The sequence below is a fragment of the Myotis myotis genome, unplaced genomic scaffold (genome assembly GCF_014108235.1).
Source record: "Myotis myotis isolate mMyoMyo1 unplaced genomic scaffold, mMyoMyo1.p scaffold_m19_p_3, whole genome shotgun sequence".
Taxonomy (NCBI): Eukaryota; Metazoa; Chordata; class Mammalia; order Chiroptera; family Vespertilionidae; genus Myotis; species Myotis myotis.
The window spans coordinates 188,309,095-188,334,952 of NW_023416335.1; the positions used below are offsets into that span (position 1 = coordinate 188,309,095).

Genomic DNA, 25,858 nt, shown 5'->3' on the forward strand with positions numbered 1-25,858 from the left:
GGAGGGGAGAGGGCGCAGCCTCTCTGCCTGCCACTGTGATGTCACAGAGTAAACCTCATGTGTCAGCCAGCCCCACCCTGACTGGTATACTAGCTGCAGGACATCCTTTCCATCCTCTCCAGACCACCTTACACCACCTTAGCACTCTGCAGGCAAGAGGGAGCCTGATTCATCTTCACACAAGATACTCATTCCACTCAACCAGTTAAAACAGAGACGATAAACTGAAACTCTTTGACTCAGAACTTCAAGTGAATGAACAAGTCCTCTCAACTGACTCAAAATGTTTGTCTCACCCAGAAGGTAAGTACCTTTATTTTTGACATCCCATGACTACCTCGTGTGTTATCCCTTCTCTCATGTGTATCCCGGAATGTTGGATTTGTAATACAGGTTATACAAATTCACCAATTTATTTCATGAGCTTATGGTAAGGAACTTGAGAACACACTATAGGATTACACAAAATGGAATAAAAATATATTACTTAAGCCCAGTTTTTATTGATAAGCCCAGAGATGTCCATACCATGGCCTCTTGCTCTTTCATCATCTTCTATGAAAAATGTCCATTTCTTCTTCCTTTGCCTCTTCATCTTACTTTTCCTTTCTGTTCCCAGAGCTGCTTACAGCCCCTAGCTTTTCTTTTTCCCCTCCATCTGTATGATCCCCGTTGCCAAAATTTGGCTCCTGCTCAAAGGCCCAGTGGTGGTGGGAACGGAAAAGATGCATATGACCCTACTGAACTGAAAGAGTAGATATTAAGTTCTTCCAAAGAATGAGGAGGCACCCCTAGGGTCCTGCTGGAAGCCAGCTCCGGCCTGGAATCTGCTGGAACTAAGGAGAGCATAACCTTACGCTCTTTTGGTCTCAGAGAATCTGAGAGAATCTGCAGGGGGCCTCCCAGACCCGGGAAGACCCTCACGGCCAGCAAAGATGTCTTGGCTTGTTTAGGTAAGAACCTATATCTGAAAGTAACTTGCCTCCCATTTGAAAAAGTTGGGGACTACCAACCTTCAGCTCAAAAGGTTCCTAAGAAAGAGTTCTCATTATCATATATCTTGCCATTCTCAAGAGAGAAAAATGAAGCTTACTGTTAGCTAGAGAAATACACACACACGCACAGAGCAATGTGGCATGCTGCTCGTTGGCTAGAAGTTAGGTGTCTCAGAAGAAAGGATAAGATAGGGCCTAAGAAGGGGACACAGTGGGACTGCAGAGCAGAGCTAGTGATTGAGGAGCCATCAGTGTGGGCTCAGACTGCTCCCTACCGCAGAAGCAGCCCCAAAGTGAATAGATGCTCAACTGAAGAATCCTCAAAAGTGGGTAACAATGATAGAACGGGCCAGCCGGGGTAAATTTTATTTGCCACTGGCTTATGAGGAGAGGCTCGGGGAATGCGGGAGAGTCTGGTTATCAGTCTTTACCTGAAAACCAGTGTAAAGTACACGTAACCCATTGCCTCATTCTGGGTGAGTTTCCACCATCCGGCCTGCAAAGTGAACCATGTGATAAGGTGGCCGTGCCTACCCCTTTTCCCGAGGGGCAGCCTGCGGATGAGTCGGGCGCATTTACTAGCTTGGCCTTGCGCAGCCAGCTGCTCCGAATCTGATTCCTCGGGTGCTGAGCATGCGAGCAGGTGCTGGAGAACAGTCTGGCAAGGTGTCTGGTACACAGTGTGGTTCCCTTCCTCAGCTCGTTCTCCTAATTTAACTCCGGAAATCGTCCCTTGGTGAGAAAGGACTAGAACTCAGGTCTGCTTAGGGATTCGTGGCCCCAAAATTTCACAGAAGTGAGGCAAAGACACAGCCTGGCTTTAGAACAGGAGCTAGGGACCGGAACGATGGGCGCAGGGAGGTGCCTGACACTGGGACCCACAGGCCCGGGTGGGAGAATACCTCGGGTGACCCGGCCCCAGCACTCCCTGCCGCCCGCCCCACCGAAAGGCCTCGCTCGCAGCCCCCGCCCAATTCGGCGTCCACGTGGCGGCGCCCCCGGCCACGCCCCATCGCGGCCTTGGCCCCAAGACCGCCCGCCCTCCGGCTCGCTCTCGAAGGTTCCTTCTCTGGGAGGGGCCCCGCGACGCGGCTCTCCTCAGACGCGGGAGGACGGGAGGAAGAAAGGACCCCGGCTCCCCGCCCCGCCCTCCGGGAAGTCCTGGCCCGGGCCGCTAGGGCGGGACCAGCCAAACAATGCAAAACACTCCCCGGGCGCGTCGCCGTGGCAACGCGCGCCCGTTGCTAGGCGACCCGGCGCCGTAGTAAACCGCTTGCGGGGTGTTACTCATCCAGGGAGGGGGGCGAAGGGGAGCTGGCGGGGACTCGGCCGGGCTCCCGCACCCAGACTGCTGGGGGAGGGGGGCTAAGGGGAGGAGGGAGTGCAGGAATAGCAGGGACGAGGGCGGCTCACCAGGAACGGAAATGGGTTGGCCCCGCCGTGCCTGCCCGCGGCCGCGCCCTGAGCGCCCCTCCAGAGGCCACTGGCGTTGGGCCCGCAGCCCTGCCCCGCCCCGCGTCCCCGAGAGCCCAGGGCCCAGCAGCCCCGAGGACTCCGTGATCCGCGCGTGAGCGATTGCCCCACAGGATGTGCAAATGTGGCTGACCCGCTGATTCACTCCAGATGCTTGGGACATTGAATAAGGCGGCTTCCTCTCCTGGAAATGACTGCTAGAGCTAAAGCCCTCAAACAATTACATTAAAAAGCGGAAAGGGAAAGGCGACGCACTGGAGAGGCCCCCAGATGCTTTACTGTGGTCCTTCCCACTGAACATGAGTAGACGTGTTCCCAGAACTTGGGACCCACGTTAGGAAGAAAGGAGTCGTTTTCGTTCTGTGAGCATTTGCGGCCGTGTGGACATTAAACATGGCTACAGTTGAGACTGACCCGAAGCTGGGGCATCCCAGAGCTAAGCGTCCAAGAGTGACGTGAATATTTTGGACACTCAGCATGGGCATGTTGCTGGCATTACTCTTCCCTTCCAGTGTCAAAATGTCTTGTGTGAAGACCTTCTGTGATCTTCATCGGTGAACACTCAAATATGAGGCACTGAAGTAAAAAATATATATAATTATAGCAGCACTATCTCAGATGCTTCAAGATACATCATCCATAAGGGCTCCAATCCCTAGGGAAACATCGGGCTTGGGAAAGGACAAAACATTTCCCAACTGTCTCTGGCTTTTGAGCAATGTGTTTGTACCCTGGTCTCTGTGAACTAAAGATAATACTTGTTCATGAGATCATTGCTGTTATCAGGGCTTTGGTCATCCCAAAGCAGGAATGTTTCCACAGGTGGGAGGAAATGTATTGGCCAGGATCTGTTTGGTGACACTAGGGGTGCATCAGTGTAGAAAGGCAGAGGGTGTGGTGTGTCTGTGGGTCTGTGGACTCTCACTGCTGTTATATATGTGAATCAGGAGGATTCCTCTCTCCTTCAGCAATCAGAGACTGTTGGGACACTTTTCTTTATTCACATCTTATCTTCACCTAATAGACTCCCTAACTGTATTCATGGGCCTCCTTTCCATTACACACTTCACTCATTCATGGATGTTAGACAGGGCTAGGCTCTGAGGATCAACAATGAATAAAACTTGGCTGCTACCATATCTAACTACTCAAGTCATGTGAGCATAACAGACAAGTAAACCATGTGATGAGTTACATGACAGAGGCACACAGAACATGCAGGAACAAGTGCATGTCCATCAGAGCCAGTGAGAGCCCACACATTGACACCCCAGTCCAGCCTTTTACCTACTGAGTAACAAGGAGGAGGGCATTAATGGGCATGGGCCAGAAATCTGACTCTTGGGAGAAGGACAGAGAACTACTGCCCAGAAGGGTGAGTGAACCTTGGTTGGGAGAATATTCCAGTATGGATAGTGAAAAAAAAAAAAAAAAAAACAGCTGGAAACCTGAGCCCCAGGCTTTGACCTCAGGGAAGTGGTGTGCTATACAGTCTCCTCTGGCTCAGTGTGCTTACCCATTGTTCTAATCACCTCTTATCTACAGTGGACTCACAAATTGAATTCCTGTTTACACAGTATGTGTGGTCCCAAGACCATTGTTTCTCATAGATGCCTATGAAATATGGTTTTGTACAGTGTAGGGAACAGTGACTGAGAACCTTACAAATATAGGTTGGTCCCAGCCCTTGGCTTTGTGATGTCATCAGCACTGAGTTGCATATCTATCCCTGTGGGGCTCATCCTGAGATGGTAACAGTCCAACAAACAGAAGTTAAATACTGTTTTGAGATGTGGAATCTTCGTGTCTGTGCTGAATCACGAGCTTCAGGGCTGAACCTAATTATATTTATGTTGCATTGACTAGCAATTAGTACTTCTTCTGTTCTAAGAGAGGAAAGAGAAGAAAAAAATATTAACACGCCTAAATTACAATGAAAGGAAGTGAGTGGGATGCTAGCCTCTGATTTTTGTGGCCAGGCACAAAATTCATGTTTTGCCAGAGAGAGGAAATTAGACATTGTGGCCCAAGATCCTTGGGATGGGCGGTGTGGGATCTCAAGGTTGATCACAACTAGTAGCCAGCCAGCCAGCCAAGCACTCACACAAAATGCACAGCCTCCTAAGGGGGTAGATTCAGGCTTTGGAGAGGCCTAAAATAACATAATTTGGAGGCACTCTTTAAGAAAAACAATACAACATGACAAGTACAAATTAGATAGCAGGGTCTTGGGAGGGGCCTGCATAAGAGGGGGAACGATGAAGCTTAATCCACCTCTAGGCCTCCTCTTGTAAGACTTGGCCACTCCCATCCGCTTTTCCCTGGAGAAGGCAAATGTCAGTCTATTAAGACACAGGGGGTGCGGTTTATGAGCAGAGGCAATAAAAACCAAAGACATAAGACTGTGCCAAATGGTGACTCAAGCGGGATATGAGAGTGCCTGCAAGTATTTGAAGGGTGTCAGCAGAGAGAAGGGAAAAGAATTGTTCACTGTTCTGGGGTGGACAGGGAATGAGGGTGCAACTAAGTAAGAATGTGCACAGAATTCATCAGGAAACAAAGATAACTGTATTTTCTGATACTGTGGCATAGCACTTCCCATGGGAAATACTTAAGGATCAACTGAATCACCGAAAACTGACATTGGCCACAAAAATGTGCTAAAGGAAACAATCCTGGTTCATTCGAAGCCCTGAATTCCATAAGGCTGACACATGTGCTCTATAGATTAGTGTGGGGAGCAGGCCAACCGAGGAAAAGAGAACAATCCCGAAGGGAGGAGCCGCCACCTCACCCACAGTTGCTGACTGGTGAGGAGCACATGACTAAAGAGGAAGAATCTGAGGAGATGGTGCCACCCAGCGTTGTGATGACTACTGTAGCCAGGAAACCAGCAGCCAATTCCATCATGAGCTGTAACCACAGAATTCCTGCTCCCTGGTCCCAGCGGATAGGGAGTTCTGTCACAACGAATGAAGGGTCATTGGGTGATATGGGAATTATGTCTGGGCACAAGCATATTGCGTCAAATAGACTGTTCACATCAGTGTGAGAAGAATAGAGAATATATTGGGTGGCAGAAGTGAGATCCAGAGAGGCTCCTTTGGCTAAAAGGTAGACTAATTCAAACACTCTGAGGAGAGCCTACCTTTGATTCCCTAAGCTGACAGCACAAACACAGAATGGGAAAAACCTTCACTTGGTTGATGGTGAATCTGGAAGAGGTGGGAATAGAGGGTTTCATTAAATATAAACCTAAAATGAGTCAAACAGGTGTTATTTTAAAATATATTTTTATTGATTTCAGAGAGGAAGAGAGAGGGAGAGATAGAAACATCAATGATGAGAATCATTGATCGGCTACCTTCTGCACGCCCCTACTGGGGATGGAGCCTGCAACCGGGGTATGTGCCCTGACCGGAAGTCGAACAGTGACCTCCTGGTTCATAGGTCGATGCTCAATCATTGAGCAACACCAGTTAAGCCAGGTGTTATCTTAATTCCCTGATTATATATTTTTTCAGTCTGTTCAGCTTTTCACCAATTGTTAGGTCAAAGTGGCAATATACAAGTTGCTTACATGTGGAGCCAGAAACAAGAAATCCATCCTGGGTATATACTGAGTGTCCTAAAATTACAGATTCCTGGGACTCACCCCAAAACTATGGAATCTCAGGATGGGGGTCCAAAAATCTACATCTTTCCAAAGTTTCAGATAGTTCTGAGGCTTAGTCAGAATGAAGAATTACTGCTCTCAATAAGAGAAATTTATAATCAAGACAAAGTGTTAGGAGAGGGGTACAGTGTGACAAGGACAGAGAGGAGGGAACAGCTCCCATTCATTTTTAAAGAATGAGTGACTTTCACACTAATCTTGATGAAAGGCAGATCACCAAGTAAAAAGGTAATTCAGAATGTCTCCCACCCTTGTCATCCTAATTGGTATGATTTTTGAGGACAGAAAGAACAACATGAACTTCTAGGTGACCAGAACAAGAATATATGCAATCAACACCTTATTTATTTGTCAGATTTTTTTTTTAAGTTTTAGAAACCATCCTATATAATAAGAGCCCAGTGACCGAACAGTGGAACGACCAGAACAACTGGTTGACCAGTCGCTATGACACTCACTGACCACCAGGGGGAAGATGTCCAATGCAGGAGCTGCCCTCTGGTGGTCAGTGGGCTCCCACAGCGGGAGCACTGCTCGGCTAACCAGGATGAGCGGCACTCCCATAGTGGGCCAATCCCCACAGACCATGCCCCCCCCCCCACTAGTGCACGAATCCTGTGCACCAAGCCTCTAGTTTAAAATAAAAATTGTCATTCCTTTGCCTGGAGATCAGGGAGAAATGGTAGATAGCTGTAGCATTGCTGACCCTGGGACTTATTTGTCTCCTATTCTACTCCATCTGCATCCTCACCACATCCCCACCCAACACTCTCTGACTGTCTCAGCATTCCATGCAAAGGGATGATGTTAATAATCATTAGTAATGATGCTAACTGGAGGGTGGAGACCACCCAAGATACCAGGAAGCTATTTCATATCCATGAGTTCTATGAAGCTCTGACATTGCAGGTAATAGAGCTTATTAAAGAGATGGAAAGCCCTACACAAGGGGATGAAAACCTTTGCATCAATAGTGATCCTGTAATATTTGTGTGTCTGCCATAAAATGAAGCCCAAACAATTCACACCAGTTACCTAGGGAATGGCAGTGGGATGGAAACTAAATCATCACTTATTTTGTAAAGAAATGTCCCTCTGTGGGTGCAGGTCTTTGCTTTTCTATGATTAATCCCAGATCCCCATTGGCAAACGCTCCCACATAATCTCCCAGAACAGCTGGGCCATGATTGTATTGTCAATTATTAAATGCCCAAGTTTCCTGGAAGGCAGCCTTTAATCATGAGGTGCTCCAGAGAGAGAGAGAGAGAGAGAGAGAGAGAGAGAGAGAGAGAGAGAAGAGGAGGAATGGTAAGGGGTGGGAGAAGAGGGTGGGAAGGCTAGTTTCCAATTTTTCAACATTAAACCAAAGAGATTTGGAACCCAGATGGCATCCTGCAGTCCTTCCACACAGGCTGCAAGAGTCTGACCATGGCCAAGCTAACTAGCTTCACCCTCCCATTGCTCAGAACATACATTGCATAGTTATTTTGCACCTGATTCTTCTAAGAGGTGTGACTGTCTCACCCATTTGTTGCCTACGTTAAGCGTATGTTAATTACGAGTTTTTCTGTTAACCTATGTTGATGGAAGAATTAGTGACATTTTGGTACCTATGCACTTCCTAATGATTTGAACCCAAGTGTCGGAAAGTCACTCATTGTCCCTTTTCTGTGGAGTAGAATGACGTTGGCATGGGGCTTGTCAGCATATGCAAAGATATAACTTTCCTTATGGCTGCTGCTGCTTCATGATCACCTTAAGGAAACCCCTGAAAAATTAGATTTGTTCTTCCATTCAAGAGGTATGTGGATCCTGGAGGGGGGGAAAGGCATATTGTGGGGTAAAAATAAAATATGTGATGAGAAGTACAGTACTATAGGTGTCAAAGATAATTCTTGAATGAGGGTCATTATATCTATCCTTGGTGGGCACTCCTTCTGAAAGCAGCCTAATTGGGCTACATTCCAAGCTCTTTTCATCTTTTGTTTCTCAAATCACCTTTCCTTAAATTCGTTGTCACTTTGGTGCTGCAAAGTGGTTGTACATGGTGTGGGGTTCATTATTCTTATTTCTGAATAACCTGCAGAACTTAAAAATATGTGTAAATTGAAATGAAGCAAGGGTACAATTGAAATCTGATGTGATATGATGATGATAAACTAATTTCCAAGCCACCGAAGACTGAAAATAAAGTTGTTGAAAATGTAGAATTGCCTAAATCCTTAGACAAAATGATTAATGAAGGTATTTTATCTGGAAGGCAATTTCCTATTCAGTCAATGGACAGGAAGATAATTAGAATGTAACAGAATAACTAAAACCAATAGGATTTCCATGACTAAAAACAACATTAAAACACTCTTCTGGTTTTTTGTTTTTTGTTTTTTTTTGCTGGGAGGGTGGCAGGTGGGGGTGATGGGCCAACATATGATTCCCATATCTAGCAATAGAAGATATTTCTCCCTTCCAGGTGCTGTGGTTTTTCAGTCCTTACCAAGGTCACCCAGAGTCTTATACAGTCTGACAGTTCTTGGTGGATTTAATTTGTTTTGAGTGCTTAAAAAAAACACACCGAATTAGCAGATTGCTTTCCAGAAACAGTTTATCATGTTTTGTATATTGGTGTGTATATATATATATATATATATATATATATATATATATATATATATCTTGTATATTTCTTATTGCCATAAAATAATCCACGTTTTGTCTGTAGCCTGCACTGTTTTAGTCCCTGGAAAGTCTAAAGAACAAACTGTTATATTTCTGAGATAAAGTTCTCTGTTAAATGTAGAAAATGTTAAGCTGGAGATGATGAGAAAGGCAGATTAATGGGCCTATCCCATTTAGCTATGGTTTTATTTACGTCTCTTAAGCGAAGCAGATTTGGGTCTGATTAATTCTGCTATGAGAGATCCCCTGGAAAGCTCAAGATGGTTTACTTTAAGAAGCATCTGTCAGCAGCTAAGTATGGGCTTCCTTTCCATTCAGAACGTATTAACACAATCGTATAAACCATTCCATTACACAAAGTGCAAGACCTGTCAAATTTATTTTTGTTAAATCTGGCTCCAAGCCACCACTCCCCAAAGTTGAAATGTCTAGCTTCGGTCATTCTTCAAATAGCCCTTCTCTTAGACTAAAAATAACAAGGTCAGGGGCTCCCACCAGAGCCACATGGGCCATGGACCTTTCTGCTGCCACACCCTGTGTCCCCCTGTGAGTCGAGCAGTGCCCCTCCACCAGCCAAAGTCACCCTTTCCGTGGCTCCATGGCCTCGGCACTTGGTGCGCAGCCTCCATGGGCACCAAGCAGCCATCTTCCATTTGATTCCTGCATCTCAGTGGCCATGTATAGAAAGCTGGACCCAGATAATCAGGTCTCTCAGAACCCGCAGCTCCCTCTGCTCTCCATCCCAGTGGGCCCACTGTTTCCTTTTATCCTCAAAGGCCCCAGCCCTGTGATCCAGTTAATCATTGGCTGATAGGACACCACTCCCCCCCCCCCCCCCCGCCCCCCCCCCCCCCCCCCCCCCCCCGTTCCCCTCTCAGAGGAACCTATGATGCAGGGAAGAAGACAGGGAAAACTCAGTTACCATAACAGACACCTCAGCGAGTCAGTGCTACTAAATGCAGTGTTACCTTTCAATGCAGACAACACCAAAAATGATGACCAGCAAGAGCATTTAGAGTGCTCCCAATTCTTTTTCTCAACCTGATCGATAGCCTAGCCTCAGTGGCTTCACCCCATTCTGACTGAGGTATTCTCTGATGCCTCTTCGGATCATCCTCAGTAAGCATTTTAGTATAATACGGTCCGGCTTAAATAAAATCATCGCTAGGGTGTCTGCCCCAGGCCAGCTGAAGCCCACCTTCCACGCGGCTCTTTTGGAGGAAACTCAAAGCAGCTGGTGGCACCGGCAGGTTGGAGGAAAGGGGCCTGAGCTTAGGGAGCCACGGGGAAGGGTGTCCAGATCTCCCAGGAGGGTCTGAAAGCAGGCTCTCCCCTTGTCTGTCTGTTACAGATGGAGCTCCCGAAGGTCTTCTCTGGCCAATGGACATTCCTATCTGCCATCCTCAACCTGCTATCACTCGGCCTCTCCACAGCATTCCTGCTCAGCAACTCCTGGTTTGTGGACACACAGAAGGTGCCCAAGCCCCTGTGCAGAGAAGGTCTGGCAACCAAGTGCCTTGAGCTGCCAGTGCCCTTGGATGGGGGCAGCAGCAGCACATCATCCCAGGAGGTGGTGCAATGCACCTGGGAGGCTGGGGATGACCAATTCTCCTGCCATACCCTCCGGAGTGGCATGCGGCTATCCTGTGAGGAAACTGTGGAAGAACCAGGTAATCTCCTCATCCCCAGCTGCCTGACCACCTCCTTCCCCCCATGGGATCTTATAGCCCTCTCCCACACCACATCGGCCTCACCCCCAAGCTCAGCATTTCCCACCACTGTACTGTGTGCTTTCTCTTTAGGGAACCCCCTTTTAATAAGGATGAAAGTCCATCTGGCTTTTCACTTCCTGCCTGTCTAGTAGACTCATTGGGTTAAAATAGCATTACCCTTAAAGGGTTCCAACAGTATAAGGATTTCCATTCTAGAAAACTGAAGTTGCTGTTTAGAAACAAAAAAGGAGAGATGATATTACAGGAACAGCCTTGCTCTGCCCAGTTGTGACCTTATCGAGATAACTTCATTTCTATGGGCCTCGATTTTCTCATCAATGAGATGGATCAGAGTAGATCGCCCTTAAAGCCCCTTCCTTTCCCTCCCTCCTAAAAAAGGGTTTTCTCATTCTAAGTATCTATATATATAAAAGGCTAATATGCTAAGCTGTTCGACCGGTCGCTATGATGCTCACTGACCACCAGAGGGCAGATGATCAATGCAGGAGCTGCTGGGACAGGCACTGGCCATTTACAAAGAAATGGCACTGCAGACCTGGTGCCGACAAAGCAGCACTCGGCTTCCCCCAAGTGGGACACAGGCCCATCACCACCATGGAGCGACAGCCCATCAGATTGCAGCCAATGCTGTCGAGACCCCCATGGTGCAAAATGCAGCCCACAGCCCAGCCCAGCCCAGCCCAGAAACGGTGGCTGTGGGCACCGGGTAATGATAACACGTAGCAACGCCCAGCTTCCTCTTCCTAGTGACTAGCCTCCTTGGAGTTTCTTCAGCCCAGGACACAACTTGCTTTAGACAGGTGCAAACATTTCACACTTTAACCAAATGTCTATGAAGCATTTTCACATGCCTCATCTCATTTGATCCTCACTGAAGTCCTGGAGTAGGTAGATAGGAGACTAGGTAGAATCCTATTTTCTTTTCATTAGCTGGAAAACAGAGATTTAAAAAGTTTAGAAACTTGACCCAACTGAAAAGAAGTAAGAAATGGTGGAACTTGAAAATGACTTCAGGTTTTCTCACTGCACAGAATATAGTCAAACACTGCTACAGTTAAATAGTTCACCCTTTGTTCTACCGCATGATCTATAAGACTAATCTGCTTCATGTTGATATTTACTGCTGTATTGCTGACAATTACCTGAAAGAGAAGTTGGGGTGCTTCACTGGGCTGGAAAAAGTTTAGCTAAATCAGAAAGCAGATCTAATTAAGCAAATTATATATATCTCACTGGTGCCAGTTGAATGCAGGTCTTTCCATCTGTCATTGTCGATCATGAATTTGGTTGACACTTTTATTATAAAGAGCGAATAGCAATACTAAAATATTTCTTCTAATTAATTTCCTTTCAATGTGCACGAATTCGTGCACCTGGCCTCTAGTTACTTGTAATGTTGAAAGCAGGGTAACTGAAGCTCAGAGAGAGTAATTAGGCCCTATAAGGATGTCAGGACTCCGGTGTCAGCATGCACCCTCACCCCTGGTCCTCAGGTTAGCGCAATTACGTCAAGATCACCCTCCCTGCTTCCTGCTAAAAGCATTCAAAAGTCACCTGGTACTGAAGCTTTTGTAAAGCCCCAAATCACAGACAATTTGCAATCTTCTCCTTCTCCTGGCTTGGGCTAAGGGGAAAAGGAGCCAGAAGAGGAATATAAATGTGTATTGTGCCACTTAATACCACTCCAACCCCAGTCCCTAAACAATTTAGAGCCATTCAGACCAGTGGGACCACCTCAGCAAATGGCCTGGGTTAACACTGGAGTCATTAACTCTTCCTGGGGTCATTAACAGGAGCGAGAACATTTCCCTCTCAGGGTAACATTGTCATCTTCATTATCAGGAATTGAGAAATTGATTTCGGGTGACTCTTGTCTATGCCATTCATTCTTCCATGCATTCTTAACTACTTTCAAAGAGCCGTTTACTGCCTGCCTACTGTCTGCTGGGCAGGCACTGCGTCACAACAAATAGAGTGGTGCTGGGTATGGGACTGGGGACAGATTTCCTCCCAACTGTCCAAGGAAGCACCTCCAAGAAACTGACCCTTGTCTGTTTCAGGGGAGAAATGCCGAGGTTCCCTTGAACTCACACCACCAACCAAGAGAGGTGAGAAAGGACTACTGGAATATGCCACGTTGCAAGGCCTACATCACCCCACTCTCAGATATGGAGGGAAGCGGTTAATGGAGAAGGCTTTCCTCCCCCACCCTCCCTTGGGGCTTGTGGCAAGTATGTGGGTTTGATAACAAACTTAGTTGCCATTGAGTTTTGGGGCTTCTCTGGATCCAAATCGTACCATGATCTCCTGCTTTTCTCTTCTTCTGAGCTCCCAAGGGCTGACACAGATTCCTTCTAGAGCTGCCTTTCATTCACATGCAGGCATGCAAGGAAAGAAACAGCAGGGGAAAATCAAGTTCACAAATAGAAAACCACAGCTCTGACCTACTCCTGTTGCCAAGTAACCATGTGGAAAAGCTTAGGTTTTTCCTTTTTTTCTCCAATAATATTTTTGTGTCTGTGTAAAATAGAAGGAAAAGGGGAGGCATGGAGGGAGGGAGGAAACAAAACTGGCTGTCCAAAATTAAGAAAAGAGAAAAAACAATGATAAATAGCAAAGCCTATTACTACAAGATTTCAATGATTTCTCAAATCTCTCTAACAGTATTTACAGTCAATCAATTTTACTTGATTATATGTTGGGTACCGAGTAGAGTGAGAGCTGTGGGGTGCTAGAAAAAGAACCCCAAATTAAGGAATGTTCCCAGCTGGTTTCAGCTTTGTCTCACCCTCCCCTTCTCTGATGCTGCAAGGCTTTTCTCTTTTAATAGGCATCACCTAATTTCCCTTCTGATGGTTCACCGTCCAGTTATTTAACTGGCAGGGTGAGAGTGCCTCTTCCTCTGCTTTCCGACAGAGATCCTATGGCTATTACTGGGAGCCCGGTTTGCCTGCATCGGACTTGAACTCATCAGTTTCCTCCTCCTATTAACGGACTTGCTGTTCACCGGGAACCCTGGCTGCGGGCTCAAGCTGAGAGAGCCTTTGCCGCTATCTCCTCTGTCATGTCAGGTGAGCGCCCCCAGGGCTGGAGAGGGTGGGTGTCCTCTGCGCCCTCTGAAGCACTAGCTGGCTGGCTGGTCTCTGCCCTGAGGGGAGGAAAGAGGAACCTTGGGCGGGGTATGTGGGAGGGAAGAGGTATGAGGTACATTGTAAGCGTTTTCCATCTTAAATTGAGATAACATGTGAAATGTCATCTTAGATCATGATGTACTTTGTGAAATGGTTTATCCCTAGGTTCTTTTTCTTTGCAATGCCTCGATGTGTAAATTAGCTTGGTTTACTTTTCCATTGTGACACACAGAGCTTTTCAAGACTGTTGGCTGAAGTAAGAGATGCATATATCAGATCAAGAATAAAGCTCACGTTGGGGGTATGGGTGGGGAGAAGTCAAAGGGAATGTAGCCCTGAGTGCAGCATTGACTCAGACGTTCTCCATAGCTCTAAAGTCTGGGGCAGCCTGATGCAGAAAGTCCCCCTGCATTCAGGGAGTCTCCCTGACAGATTCGTCTTCCCGGACCTGTGACTGCACCTGATACACAATGAGAAAGGTGCTCTGAAGTCTAGTTCCCTGTAGATGGCAATGTCAGCCTTTCTCTAAAGGTGTTGCCTTCCTGCTCCCTCTGTAGGCCTTCTGGGGATGGTGGCCCACCTGATGTACTCACAAGTCTTCCAGGCAACTGCCAACTTGGGTCCAGAAGATTGGAGGCCACATGCTTGGAATTATGGGTGGACCTTCTAGGACAGTGATGGCGAACCTTTTGAGCTCTGTGTGTCAGCATTTTGAAAAACCCTAACTCAACTCTGATGCCCTGTCACATATAGAAATTTTTTGATATTTGCAACCATAGTAAAACAAAGATTATATTTTTGATATTTATTTTGTATATTTAAATGCCATTTAACAAAGAAAAATCAACCAAAAAAATGAGTTTGCTTGTCACCTCTGACACGCGTGTCATAGGTTCGCCATCACTGTTCTAGGAAGTGCTTACCATCATCTCCTGAACCTTTGGCCCCTCCCCCAGACAACTTTCATTATATTTGCTTCCCTCATATAGACACTTGCTTTGTGTTCTTGTACCTTCTCCTCACCTCTCATTCCAGAAGCCTGTCAATCAGAGGGCTGGACCACCAGGCCACACCCATTCTTCCCCCACCTTCTAAACAGGTACAGAGGGGGTTCTAGTTTGTTTTGTGAGGCTGTTGTCTTGCCCAGTTTTTCCGCTGGTACAACTGTTGCAATTGCTTCTTTACCTGATAAGTATGTTGCCCTTGGGAAACAAGACTGATTGTGTATGGCTTATGGAAATGATGCTCTATGTTTTATATTTTTTATGACTTGAGGCATTAGAGGACAGAGAAATGGTCAATTGGCCTTGAAATTTGGATTGAATTCCATTCCCTGTGAATGGCTTATTCTTCTCCTGTAATGAAGACTAACTTCTTCCTACCTCCATTCTGATTCCACCAAACTGTGTTAGAAATAAAACTTCCCCTACAGTCATTCTCTAAGCCTTAGAAAACCATGACAAAACAAATATAGTCGAGATAAACATCCCCTTTGCTTAAGAGTTCCTCACTTTCTCCCTTGAAGCACATGCTCGATTCAGGCACAGGGGCAACCTGAACTGACAGTAACTATTTGGATAGTGCTATGGACTTTAACAGTGCTGAAAAGATGCAGCGCCAGCTCGAGTTTCTACGCTAAAGAAGGCAATATGGAAACTCTACATGTCGTTACAAGAGCCTATCCCTTTTCTCGCTGCATAATACATGCTATTTGATTCAGGCTGGGTCTTTGGTCTACTTCTCCAGCCACCGTATCAGTTTAGCTCATTTCCCAGACTCATTGTTTCTCATCTTTGCCTGTCTCCAAGCCATTGCTGGCCTTACTATAGAGCTCAGACTGCAAAACTCCCATCAGAAGCCTCCCCAGCCTGAGTCTACTTTGTCCACTCATAATTCCAAGCATGTGGCCTCCAGTCTTCTGGACCCATTGGCAGTTGCCTGGAAGAATTGTGACTACATCATGGGGGCCACCACCAGAGGCTGCAGACAGGAACACGTAGTACCAGCATGTGGCCTGGCTTTAACCATCCCTTGGACTCATGAAATCTCTCACTAACCTCACACAACTTCCTGTTTCCTGGGCCACCCAGAATCACAGGGAGATTTAGGATTTGACTTTCCAAGTTTTTAGAGCCGTGTCTGATAAACTTCCCTGATGTCTTTTCTTCTTTGTTGAATCCATCCAGCTTCCCTTCATCTCTAGTGTCTCTTCCATCCATTGTAAACTCCCTAAAGTCGAGAACCAAATTGTTTTCATAATAGGCAAATTCCACTTAGTGCAACCTGTTAATACATCCAAATTTGTAGTAAGTGCTTCCTGAGACTCAACTTTGTGGGCCCTTAAAACTGCTAAGCTCAGAACAAGGGAAGAGGGAGGAGATGATCACTCCAGCATCCAAGTGAAGGAAAATCTTTGGCAGAGTGTGTGTGGGAGGGGAGGGGTCAGGGGTCAGGGAGAAAGGGGCAGGGGAGTATTACAGGGGAGTGGTGCAGGTCTATGGAGTCTTGAAGATTACACAAGGGTAACTGCAGCTTGAGAAACAGTAGGCAACAACGCTGAGTATGTGTGTTTATATACAAAAAGTAGGCACACCAAGTACAAACAAGCACAGTATTAACAAGTAATCAATTCCGTGAAAAGGAATCCGCTCAACTCCTTGTCTGCCTTTTTTTTAAAATTTCTTTATTGATTAAGGTATTAATACTACATACATCCTTCTCTTTTACTATGAAACATCCAAGTGTAACCTACTACGACAGACCAAATTAAGTCCTTTTACCCACAGTTCTTTCCCTGCTACCCAGTGGAAGACAGCACAGTCATGTCCCTAAATCCCTAAGAGGCATCAGCCTAGTTTACTAATAAGGAAGGGATCAGGGCATTTTTCTTTCAAACCTGTAAGAAAGATTCTGTGTAATTTTTTTTGTATGTTTGTTTGTTCCTAGTACAGCCTGAATTTCCTTCACCTGCTGCATGGCATCAGCTGTCACCACCTTCAAGACGTACACCAAGCTAGTGCTGGAGTTCCAGTGCAAGCACAGGAAGAGCTTCAAAGGAAACCTGAGTTGCCTGCCACACCATCACCAGTGTTTCCTCCAACTGCTGCCAAGTGCAGCCCACATGGGGGGCCCTCTGACCAGCTACCACCAGAGCCACAATCAGCCCAGCCGCCCTGTCTCCGAAGGAGTTGACTTCTACGCAACCAGGAATTCCAACAAGACACCAGCCGGGGGCTATAAGAACTGGCTGGGTCTCCTGTAGAAGAATAGTGTTAGGAGTAAGTGGGTTTGGAGAGCAGGCTGAGCCCCACCTTACATGCTTGTTGTCAACACGTGCTTAAGCCGAAGTCTGTTTCTTGAGCATGGTTTTTAGAGGTTAAGGACAAGGGTATGTCCAAGTACAAGTACAAAGTGTTTGTGCGGGGCGTGCCGGGTGCCACTGCTCCCTTTCCCTTCACAGCTCAATCTCCTTTCACTGTCTATACCTCACGCGTTCAGATTCGTTTTCTCTCCTTTACTCATTGCTTGCTATGAGCTGGGTTCTGGGCTAAGCAATGAAGATTTTAAAAAAGAGAAGCAAAATGCAGTTCTTGCCCTTTAAGGGCTTATCAATCTGGTCATCTGTCTGGGGTTTGGAGGAATGGAGGTGGGCAAATCAGCAGCCGATGCTTGTGGCTCAATTATGCATGGTGCACTTGAATGTCCTGGAAGTCACAGAAGGAAACGAAGGCAATCCTAGGGGCTGTGACATGTAGATGTCCCTCACACTGCCTCTTACATGCTCTGCCTCCACACAGTGGACACCCAATGAAAGTGTAATTAAGTATGATCCTAGAAGCCAGTAGGAGATGAGTGTGGATGAGAAGGCTCCAACCACATGCGGGGACAGGCCCACTTCCAGAAATGGCCCACTGAGGCTACTGAGGCAGGACTATGCCTCCCCAGTGGAGAAACACCCAGTGAACAGGCTGCGGGCTGTGCTCGTCTCTCTCGATCCCCACCTTCTCACCCATCCACAGGGGGAAAAAACCATCCTTGATAGTTAAGAATGAGAATGGCACACAAGTATGTTCCTATTCATGGTATTTATTTGTTTTGTAACAGTTCACATTTTATTTATTTTTTAAATCCTTATTGTTGAAGGTATTACATATGTCTCCTTTTCCCCCATTGACCTAACAGTTCACACTTTAAATAGTACTTCCTGACAACACACCAGCTGGCTCTTCTTTAACATGGGCAATAAGGACAGCAATTCACATTCAAGGGCAGCAGACACCGTCTGGGGGGTGGAGAGGGTTTCTAAGGGACGGAACGAGAAGAGACTGGGAGGAGAAAGACCCCTGCACTTGCAGAAGCCAGTACTATTTCTAGGGAACTGTCACATTGGCCTTGCTGGCAACCCCATGTAGGAAATGAAGAATGAAATCTGGGTGGGTGGTTGCCTGAGAGGAAAAGTTGTTTAGAGACACACTGAACAAGAAACCCGCAGCCACACTGGTCATATGAAGCTTCCACCATCTCTGACACCATTTACACCTTCTGTACTGGCTGCAAGAGGGAGAGGAAATCTAGAGCTTGTACCATGTTTAGCAAAGAGAGTCAAACTTATCACAGTCAAAACAATCTATGTTAATTTGCAAACACACCATGAAGAATTTAGGGGCATTATGTTTTTCTAGCTTCCTCTTACATTGTTTCTGGGATTCACCCAGCACAACTACCTAAAACAATCCCCTAAACCAGCTCCTCAAAAACAACTTCACGTTACTCCTGCCTAAAGGCCTCAACATGGGTAGAGAACCAGGCTGAGGCCTCCATGACTCAGCCCAGGCTGCAGGACCACCACCCAAGTTTTAGGTATTCTGTCAACTATAAATAATGAGTCTTAGAATTCTCTACTAGGCCTTACTCTCTTCTATCCAGGTAGATTCAAACCCTAGAAGTACATCTGGAATCATCCCCATACTCCTGGGTACACTGTTAATGGTCCCTCAAGTTTGTAATAAGCTTGACCTACTCATGCCCCAAACACATGCCTTCCAAAGTGTTGAAACCAAATTTGCTTTCACAGACTTAAGGCAGCAAGGTGCCCAGAAACCTATAGCAAGGCCAACCTCAGGCCAGGCTACGTGCCTGAGGGGAGCTATTGCTACCAATCTTCTGTGATGTCATAATGCCTAACGGGGTAGTTACTATCCCATCAATGCAGGCTCCCTAATTTTCCGTAATCTCTCTCTCTTCTGAATTCCTTTATTAACACAAGTTAAAAAATACGGCCTCAAGTAAAGAGAGAACCTGAGTGGCGCTCAGAGATGACTTATCGAAACTATTCACGGGAGAAAGCAGTTCTCCTCCAGTTAACACGGGATCTCGGCTAAATACACATGGCCTAGAAGTTTAGGAGAGAACTTAGTAGAAGAAGGGAGAACCACTGGAGAAAATTCTAAAGTACTTAACCAATTATAAAAGTTACAGTATTTACATAGTTTTTCTCAAAATACAATGCTTCAAAGATTCTACCAGGAAAGAGGTGTGCAGGGCAAAAGAGATGCATCCTGGGCTCGGGAGCAAGAGGAAAGGTCCAGAAACAGCTCTGCTCTCATGCAAGCAAAGCAAAAATATCCCTGAATAAAGGAGAGCAAAAGAGAAGCAGTAAGGAGGAAATGCTAAGGAAGCAGAGTAGAGATGAAGCAGAGAGGAGCGGATCTGCCTCAGTTGTTCCCGACTTCAGTTTTCCTCGATGTTGAGGACAGCATACACAGAAGCACTTTCAACGTTACTGCGGTAAAAAAAGATGAGGACCGGCAGAACAATTAAAACCACAGGGTAACCTGTGGACCTCATCATTGCTCCCCTTCTGATGGGAATATGGTGGTTCTATGGTCGGTCAATACGCAGACATGGGAAGTGTGAGGAGACAGGATACATAAGGAAGAGGTGAATGTAGGGGTGGCTCACCCTGGCTCCTGCTATCAGTCTTTCTCACTCTGCTGAGGTTGAGAAAAAGCCGAGGAACAGGTGGGGAAAGTATGAGGAGAGGAATGATGAGTGGCCCTGATCAGCAGAGGCAGGCCTCTGGAAGCCTCAAGATGACCAAACAAACCAGACGTATTTCAGGACAAGAAACTGAGTCCCTGGAGCTTAGGACACAGCTAGAAAACATTTCATCACAACGCTGAAAACCACACACATATGGCATGATGCAAAACAAACTGCCCCAGTGAGGAATTTCACTGGAATCTCCCAGCAAGAGTTTATAAGTTAGACATACAAAAACCAAAACAGTTATTAGATTCACATTTCCAAATTATGCACACAGAGTGCCTAGAGGTGGGAGGTTAATGCACAGGTTGAAAAAGTAGGTGACACACCCCGACCACATGGTTCGTGCCGTTACTGAAGAACTCCAACGTGCCTTCCAAAGTGCTCTGCCACCACCTCGCAGGGGTGGCAAAAGGAGGTTGAAGTCATCTTCCTTCTCTCCAAAGCACTGATTTCATACTGACAGGAGAGAAACAGCATCCGTTCTGCTCACTTCTTCTTAAACTAAAGGCTGCATCCGACTAGATCTAGGGAAAAGGTGCAAGTATCAGTGGCTGGAATTTTCTTCATGCTACAGAAATGGAGGAAACCTGAAGGTCAGAATACTCCTCTATTTTCCTGTCCTTCTGTGCAGCTCCAACAGCTCCTAAGTGTCCCTCCATAAAGGCCCAGAGACTTGCTCTTTTTTCCATGATAAGCTCTTCAATATTGAGCTAGACCACAGATGAGGGCTTTAGCATTTGAGCAAGGTAATTCTATGTAACTGCCACAAGCCCAGCATGTCAGCATCACTAGCCTCTACCCAGAAAACATCAGTAGTATCCACCCCCCTCGGTCACTGGAACAATAAAAACTATGGCCCCACCAATGTCCCTTAAGGGAGGTGGTACCATCTCCCTCTGAAAAGAACTGAGCATCATTTCTCAGTGGTAATGAAGCACCCTTAGAGAACAACACTGGTCTGAAACAACTGGCTCTTGACACCCAGCTACTCAAGAGGCTCCCATTCTCTCTCTTTTCTAAAGAGCACTGTTGAAGTTGGTAGAATTTGTCCTAAACCCTCAATAGTAACCAAATATTTGTGTCAGAAGCTATTCACCTGCAAGGGAGAATCAACAAACTTGATCCTAGAGAGGAATCGGCGCAGCTCCCCACGGCCAATTTTGGGGGTGGTCTCCTTGAGCTGGACCATTTGGCCCTCCATCAGTGCCCACCGCAGACTAAGCTTGCTGACCACCAGGGGTGCTGGGTGGCCTTTGGAGCTTGGCCCCGTTGTCCTGGTAACATAAAAGGCATCTTTCCAGAGGTCGTTAATTCCAACTGAGGAAGGACAAAAACAAGAGCAGTTAACAAGGACAGGAAACTTCCACTAACAGAAGAGTGGTTTGGTTCGGCAACCAGATTCAATCGTTCATTTACTCCTTCAGTAACTCATACAAGAAGTTTATTGAGCACCTAATAGATGCAAGGCACTGAGCTAAACGGTGGGGTGTAGTGGCGAAGGGCTGGATGCCAGCAAAGCAACACATTCTTGGCTTTTGTACCATAGTTTCTTTTTTTTTTTTTTTTTTTTTTGGTCTCACAGTATGTTTATTCATGCCAGCAAGGAAAGGGCACTTCTAGATACGGCATGTCCCTCGTCCCCATCTAACAGCCAAGGTGTATGCGAGCTGACGCTCCCCCGCTGCGCTCTCGGCTCAGCTGCTAGTGATGACCCTGAGCAGGCGGGGGACTCGAACCTTTCAGAGCTTTAGCTTTTTCATCCCCACTCCTAATCTTGTACACGATGAGGCCCATCAGCCCCATCCTCACCCAGATCTCCTGGTAAACCTGGTGTAGTAGGGCTTCATGGGGACCCACACATTTTTAATGAGGCTCTGAAACATCTCGCCACAGGACCAACGGCTCGGGCGGCTGTGACCCGCACAGCCAGCTACTCGGGAAGGTCGCCGAACTGTACCATAGTTTCTCTTCAGCTGCTTCTAAGAAAGCCCCAAATCAGGAAACGAGAGGCTATACCAACTATGGTGCCAATTTGGTAGAAAAGTGAGCACCACAAGCTAGAAACTCTGAGAATTCCTAGATTGTCAGCACATGATCATATAAGCTATTACCTAGCCAATGTTTATTTCGCCTCATCTTTAAAATATGTGTTGTAATAAAAATGGTCTTGATTCTTGATTACCATTATTAAATGTGCACTAACAGTATTTTATGCTAATATTAAAAAATCACTCATTTAGATCAAATTGCAGGATTTTGTAAGCTGACAGCTCCCTACTTGGCCCCCTACCACACACAAAGCCCGTGGACAGGTGTCTGCAAGTTCCCAATTTATCCCAGTAAGTTCAGAATGCATTAGCTTCGACCTTAAGGCAAATAAATTTGTAAGGAGAAATCAAGTCTTTGAAGAGCAAGAGAATATGGAAAGATGTAAGGAACATGACTAGCCTGGTCTTCCCCGTCCTCCCCAGCAGGAACAGATTCCCTGAGGCCAGCCTGGGGAAGGAACCTCTGGGGCGAGACCATCGGACACCTCCAGACTAGCAGGTAGCAGTGGCTGGGTTTTCAGAGCTCTGTTTCTGGAGTTAAAGGTCCCTAATATATGACCCCAATTTTGTTATATGATACTATTTAGATACATATATAAACACTTCCCAAATGTTAACAGTCATGACGAGTGGTCTTTTTCCCTTTGCTTTTTCTCCTGGCTGCCATTTCTAGGCAATGGGCATGTTCCCTTTTACTAGTCAAAGGAGTCTCCACTGATCCTAAACCCATGCCCTGAGAAAACAATCTACCTCCATCCTATCCCTCCAGTTAATTCTTTCTAAGTCCTGAGCTCCTCGAGGGTCAAGAAACTACTCTTATTGTGCTCACAGCCCCTGGTGCAGTGCCTGGCATACATCGGGTGCTCAATAAACATCTGCTGAGTGAGTGGCTGCATGAATCCCCACCACTGAGAGCCCTCTGGGAATGGCACCGCACTTCCCCCTCAGCTTGCAGCAGATGCAGAGGAGGTGGGTCCTCACCCTGTGAGCCTGGTGCGCTTCCCAAAGGGAACACTCCAGCAATGGCCCTGGGCACCAGGGACACCAAGGAAAACTAGTGGTTCAGCACCTCCCGTCTGAAAGCACACACCCTTCCCTTGGGGACCCGGGCTTCTCACACACAGCAGCACATCCGCTCCCCTCTCTGTGTACACAGACTCCCACCGTTGCCGGGACTGACCCTCTGCAGCCGTTACTGTGCCCGTGGCATTGGCCAGATCCAGAAGAATTGAGGGGAACGCAGGGTGCAGGAGGTAAAGGTGGTGAAGGCTGGGTGGCTCCGTTCCTAGGATGACATCCTGACAATGAGGAGCAAAAAGGAAAAAACAAAAGTAATTCTGCATTCCCACATGTGACGGTCTTCAGAGGAGACAGGGAGGTTACTCATTTCTCTCAGATGCTAAGACCTGATCCCAACTACAAGGAGAGAGAAACTCCCAGACGTATGAGACATGTTCCAAAGAGCTCAAAATACTAACTAATCACTAACTTCTTCAAACCACTGTGGTTAGAAAATGCTTTCTCCCTTTTAAGAAAAGCAAAAGGAAGAAAGGTAACGCACATGCCCCGGGACAGAAATCTGAGGTAGAGACCTCACCGTCTCCCACCTCCAGGAGCATTCCAGTGCTGGTTCATCCCCTGCAGCAGGTGGGGATGTGTGCAGACAGCGATTACCTACGTATGAAACATAGTGTGCCAACGACATTTCCTCTCATTGGATAGTAAAGCCAATTGCAAGTGTCAGGATATGAGTCACAAAAATCTTATTTACAGAATATCAAGAACAAGGCTTTGACTAAATAAAACTAATAACAAAAATCTTATTTACAGAAATGAAGAGAAGGCTGACTAGACAGAGCAAGTCATTGATTATAAAACAAAAATTCCAAGGCCTGAGTGCCCGTCTCCAAGCTCCCTGTGGCAGGATAAACGCACACTGGAACCTCCTGTAGCAGAGTAACTGCTGTGCAGGGATGATCTCCAGCAGGAGCACGCGGTGCAGCCATGCAGTGGCTACAGCACAGAAATGTGGTGGCTGCTTTACTGAGCTCCCCGGGAGCACCACCCTTTTCCTGGGATCCTCTTGGGTCTCCCCTCAAGGAGGAAGTGAAACCCTGAAAAATGACTATCCCCCCTGCTTCTATACTGTCAGCACAGGAAGGAGTCCACTGAGGAGAAGCGTGGGCAGGAGGCCAGCAGCCACCGCACTCCCACCACACGCTCACAGAGCGGAAGAGGGCTTTTCCACACACCCTTAGGTCCCAGGCATGACAGGGCACATCTCTGGCTTAGCTACCAGGACAAGAGACCAGCCAAACTCCTTCCTCACCACCTACAGCATAGGCCCAAATTCCTTGGCATGAAAACCAAGGTCTTACACCATCTAATCTAAATCTGCCATTTCCAGCCTCCTCCTACAATGACTTACCTGCCCACCCCATGCTTCGAGAATGTCTGGTGACTACCTAAACACATGCTGCACTTTGCTCTATCTAACCTCTACCCATCCTACCCCCCTTCCCTCAGACTAACTCCCCTACCCAGCTCCTTTCCTCCTGTTAGAACACTGTGTGCCCTTAGGAACCCGACTTGAATGCCACCTCTTCCATGAAAAACTCTCTAATCTTCCCAGACAAAATGAATCTCCTTTTCGCTTCCATCTGAAATTCTCTCTGTTTTCTATTTCCACATGTGTAACATGCGCCTTTGTTCTTTTCAGATGCTTATATCTGAGTCATCTGGTCCAATCCCCTCATTTTATTACATGAGAAAACCCCAAAAGTTAAGACGTTAGGTAAGCTGCCCATGGTCAATTTTAGGGAATAGCAGAGTTAAGACTATAATCTAGATATTAAGTCAATCTGATAAGAGGGAATTCCTTCTCGGTAAGAGGGAATATATTAGCACCATCATTCGCGGATAAAGAGCTCGAAGCTCAGAGAAGTTAACTGGCTTGTCTGACAGCACACAGTCGGTGAGCTCAGGGCTCTTCCTCCTTCGGTCTCTGCGGGCCCCCATCATTGGGGACCATCTCTCTTCTCTAGAGGTTCAGCACTGTTCCCAGTGTATCCTGAGGTCCCTACAGAGAACGTGGTACCGGGCACAGAGTAGGTGCTGGTCAACATGTGTTGAACGAAATCAAGGTGGGTCTCCCTAAAAACTCAGCGGCACCTCTTATTCTGCCTGACTCAGCAACAAAATACCACAATACAGCACGTAAGACGTTCTAAAATCCGCCTTCTGTGTATCAGATCTTCTCTCCCACAGTCTCCCCAAGTGAACTCTCACTTCAGCACAGCAGGGCCCCTCTGCTGTAGCAGCAGCCAAGGGGCTGTGGTTGGCTGCCCCAGGCGTAACTGGAAGGCAAAGGCGGGAAGCAGAGCTCAGGAGGAAGCAGGCTCCCACTCTGCCCACTCAAAGGCTGCTTTGTTCTACCCACAACCACCTGGAGGTGTTGCTGGTCTAACGACACCTTCAGACCCAGCCAGCCCCACAGAGCGGCCACCATCCGACAAAGTGACAAAGGGACCCTCCCTGGCTCACTCACGGAATTGGAAGGTGCAGCTGGCAGCCCTTCAGCCCAAAAGAGGAAGACGGACTTCTGGTCTGAAGTAACTGCTGAGGTGGTTGGTGTTCTTTTCAAGTGACATGGAGCAGTGTAATTCCAAATAACAGAGCCGGAGTCCCCATCCACCACCATCATCTGTGAGAGAGAAGACAGTGAGGAGAGCCCGTCCTCAGAAGGGCAGCAGGCCCAGGGAACACACACACACACACACACACACACACACACACACACACACACACATACACACACTCAAATAACATTTATTAACAGGCTGAAACAGATGCCAACAGCATCGCTCCATCCTGCTCCTTCCCTCCTGCAGCAGCAGCAACGCTTCAGAACAATGATATAGTGAACGCCGTGTCCTGTGCACTGTGCTGAGAGCTTCCGTGGCATGTGTAGCTCAGCCCCAGGGTAGTCTCACATTTAAAAGAGCACAATCCAAACAGGCGAAAAATAAATTAAGAGAAAACGCACTCCTTAGCTGCATCTCTCACAGGATAATTATAG

The 25,858-nt window shown here is 46.9% G+C and overlaps 2 protein-coding genes and 1 pseudogene across 5 annotated transcripts in view; 1 reads left to right on the forward strand and 2 right to left on the reverse strand.

The window, feature by feature from the left end:
* Positions 1 to 17,760, forward strand: GSG1 (germ cell associated 1). Of its 3 annotated transcripts, none has more exons than XM_036299585.1 (6): positions 1 to 303; positions 10,172 to 10,490; positions 12,614 to 12,784; positions 13,470 to 13,624; positions 14,720 to 14,783; positions 16,636 to 16,765. In XM_036299585.1, the coding sequence occupies exons 1-5, from the start codon at positions 256 to 258 to the stop codon at positions 14,777 to 14,779; spliced, it is 753 nt and encodes a 250-aa protein (XP_036155478.1). In that variant the 5' UTR covers positions 1 to 255; the 3' UTR covers positions 14,780 to 14,783; positions 16,636 to 16,765. The 3 variants fall into 3 exon arrangements, with proteins under 3 accessions (XP_036155478.1, XP_036155476.1, XP_036155475.1); XM_036299583.1 differs by having other exon boundaries at positions 16,631 to 16,755; XM_036299582.1 differs by lacking the exon at positions 14,720 to 14,783 and having other exon boundaries at positions 16,631 to 17,760.
* FAM234B (family with sequence similarity 234 member B) overlaps positions 17,755 to 25,858 on the reverse strand; it is a 25,462-nt gene continuing 17,358 nt past the window's right edge. Inside the window, exons 10-13 of one of the 2 annotated variants that reach the window (XM_036299581.1) lie at positions 25,328 to 25,483; positions 22,961 to 23,078; positions 20,829 to 21,049; positions 17,755 to 20,256 (exon numbers count right to left, since the gene is read on the reverse strand). In XM_036299581.1, coding sequence (XP_036155474.1) covers positions 20,251 to 20,256; positions 20,829 to 21,049; positions 22,961 to 23,078; positions 25,328 to 25,483 — 501 coding nt within the window. In that variant the 3' untranslated portion in view covers positions 17,755 to 20,250. The remainder of the gene's footprint in view (positions 20,257 to 20,828; positions 21,050 to 22,960; positions 23,079 to 25,327; positions 25,484 to 25,858) is intronic. The other variant, XR_004966077.1, reaches the window with a different exon arrangement.
* Positions 21,233 to 22,946, reverse strand: LOC118650954 (annotated as a pseudogene).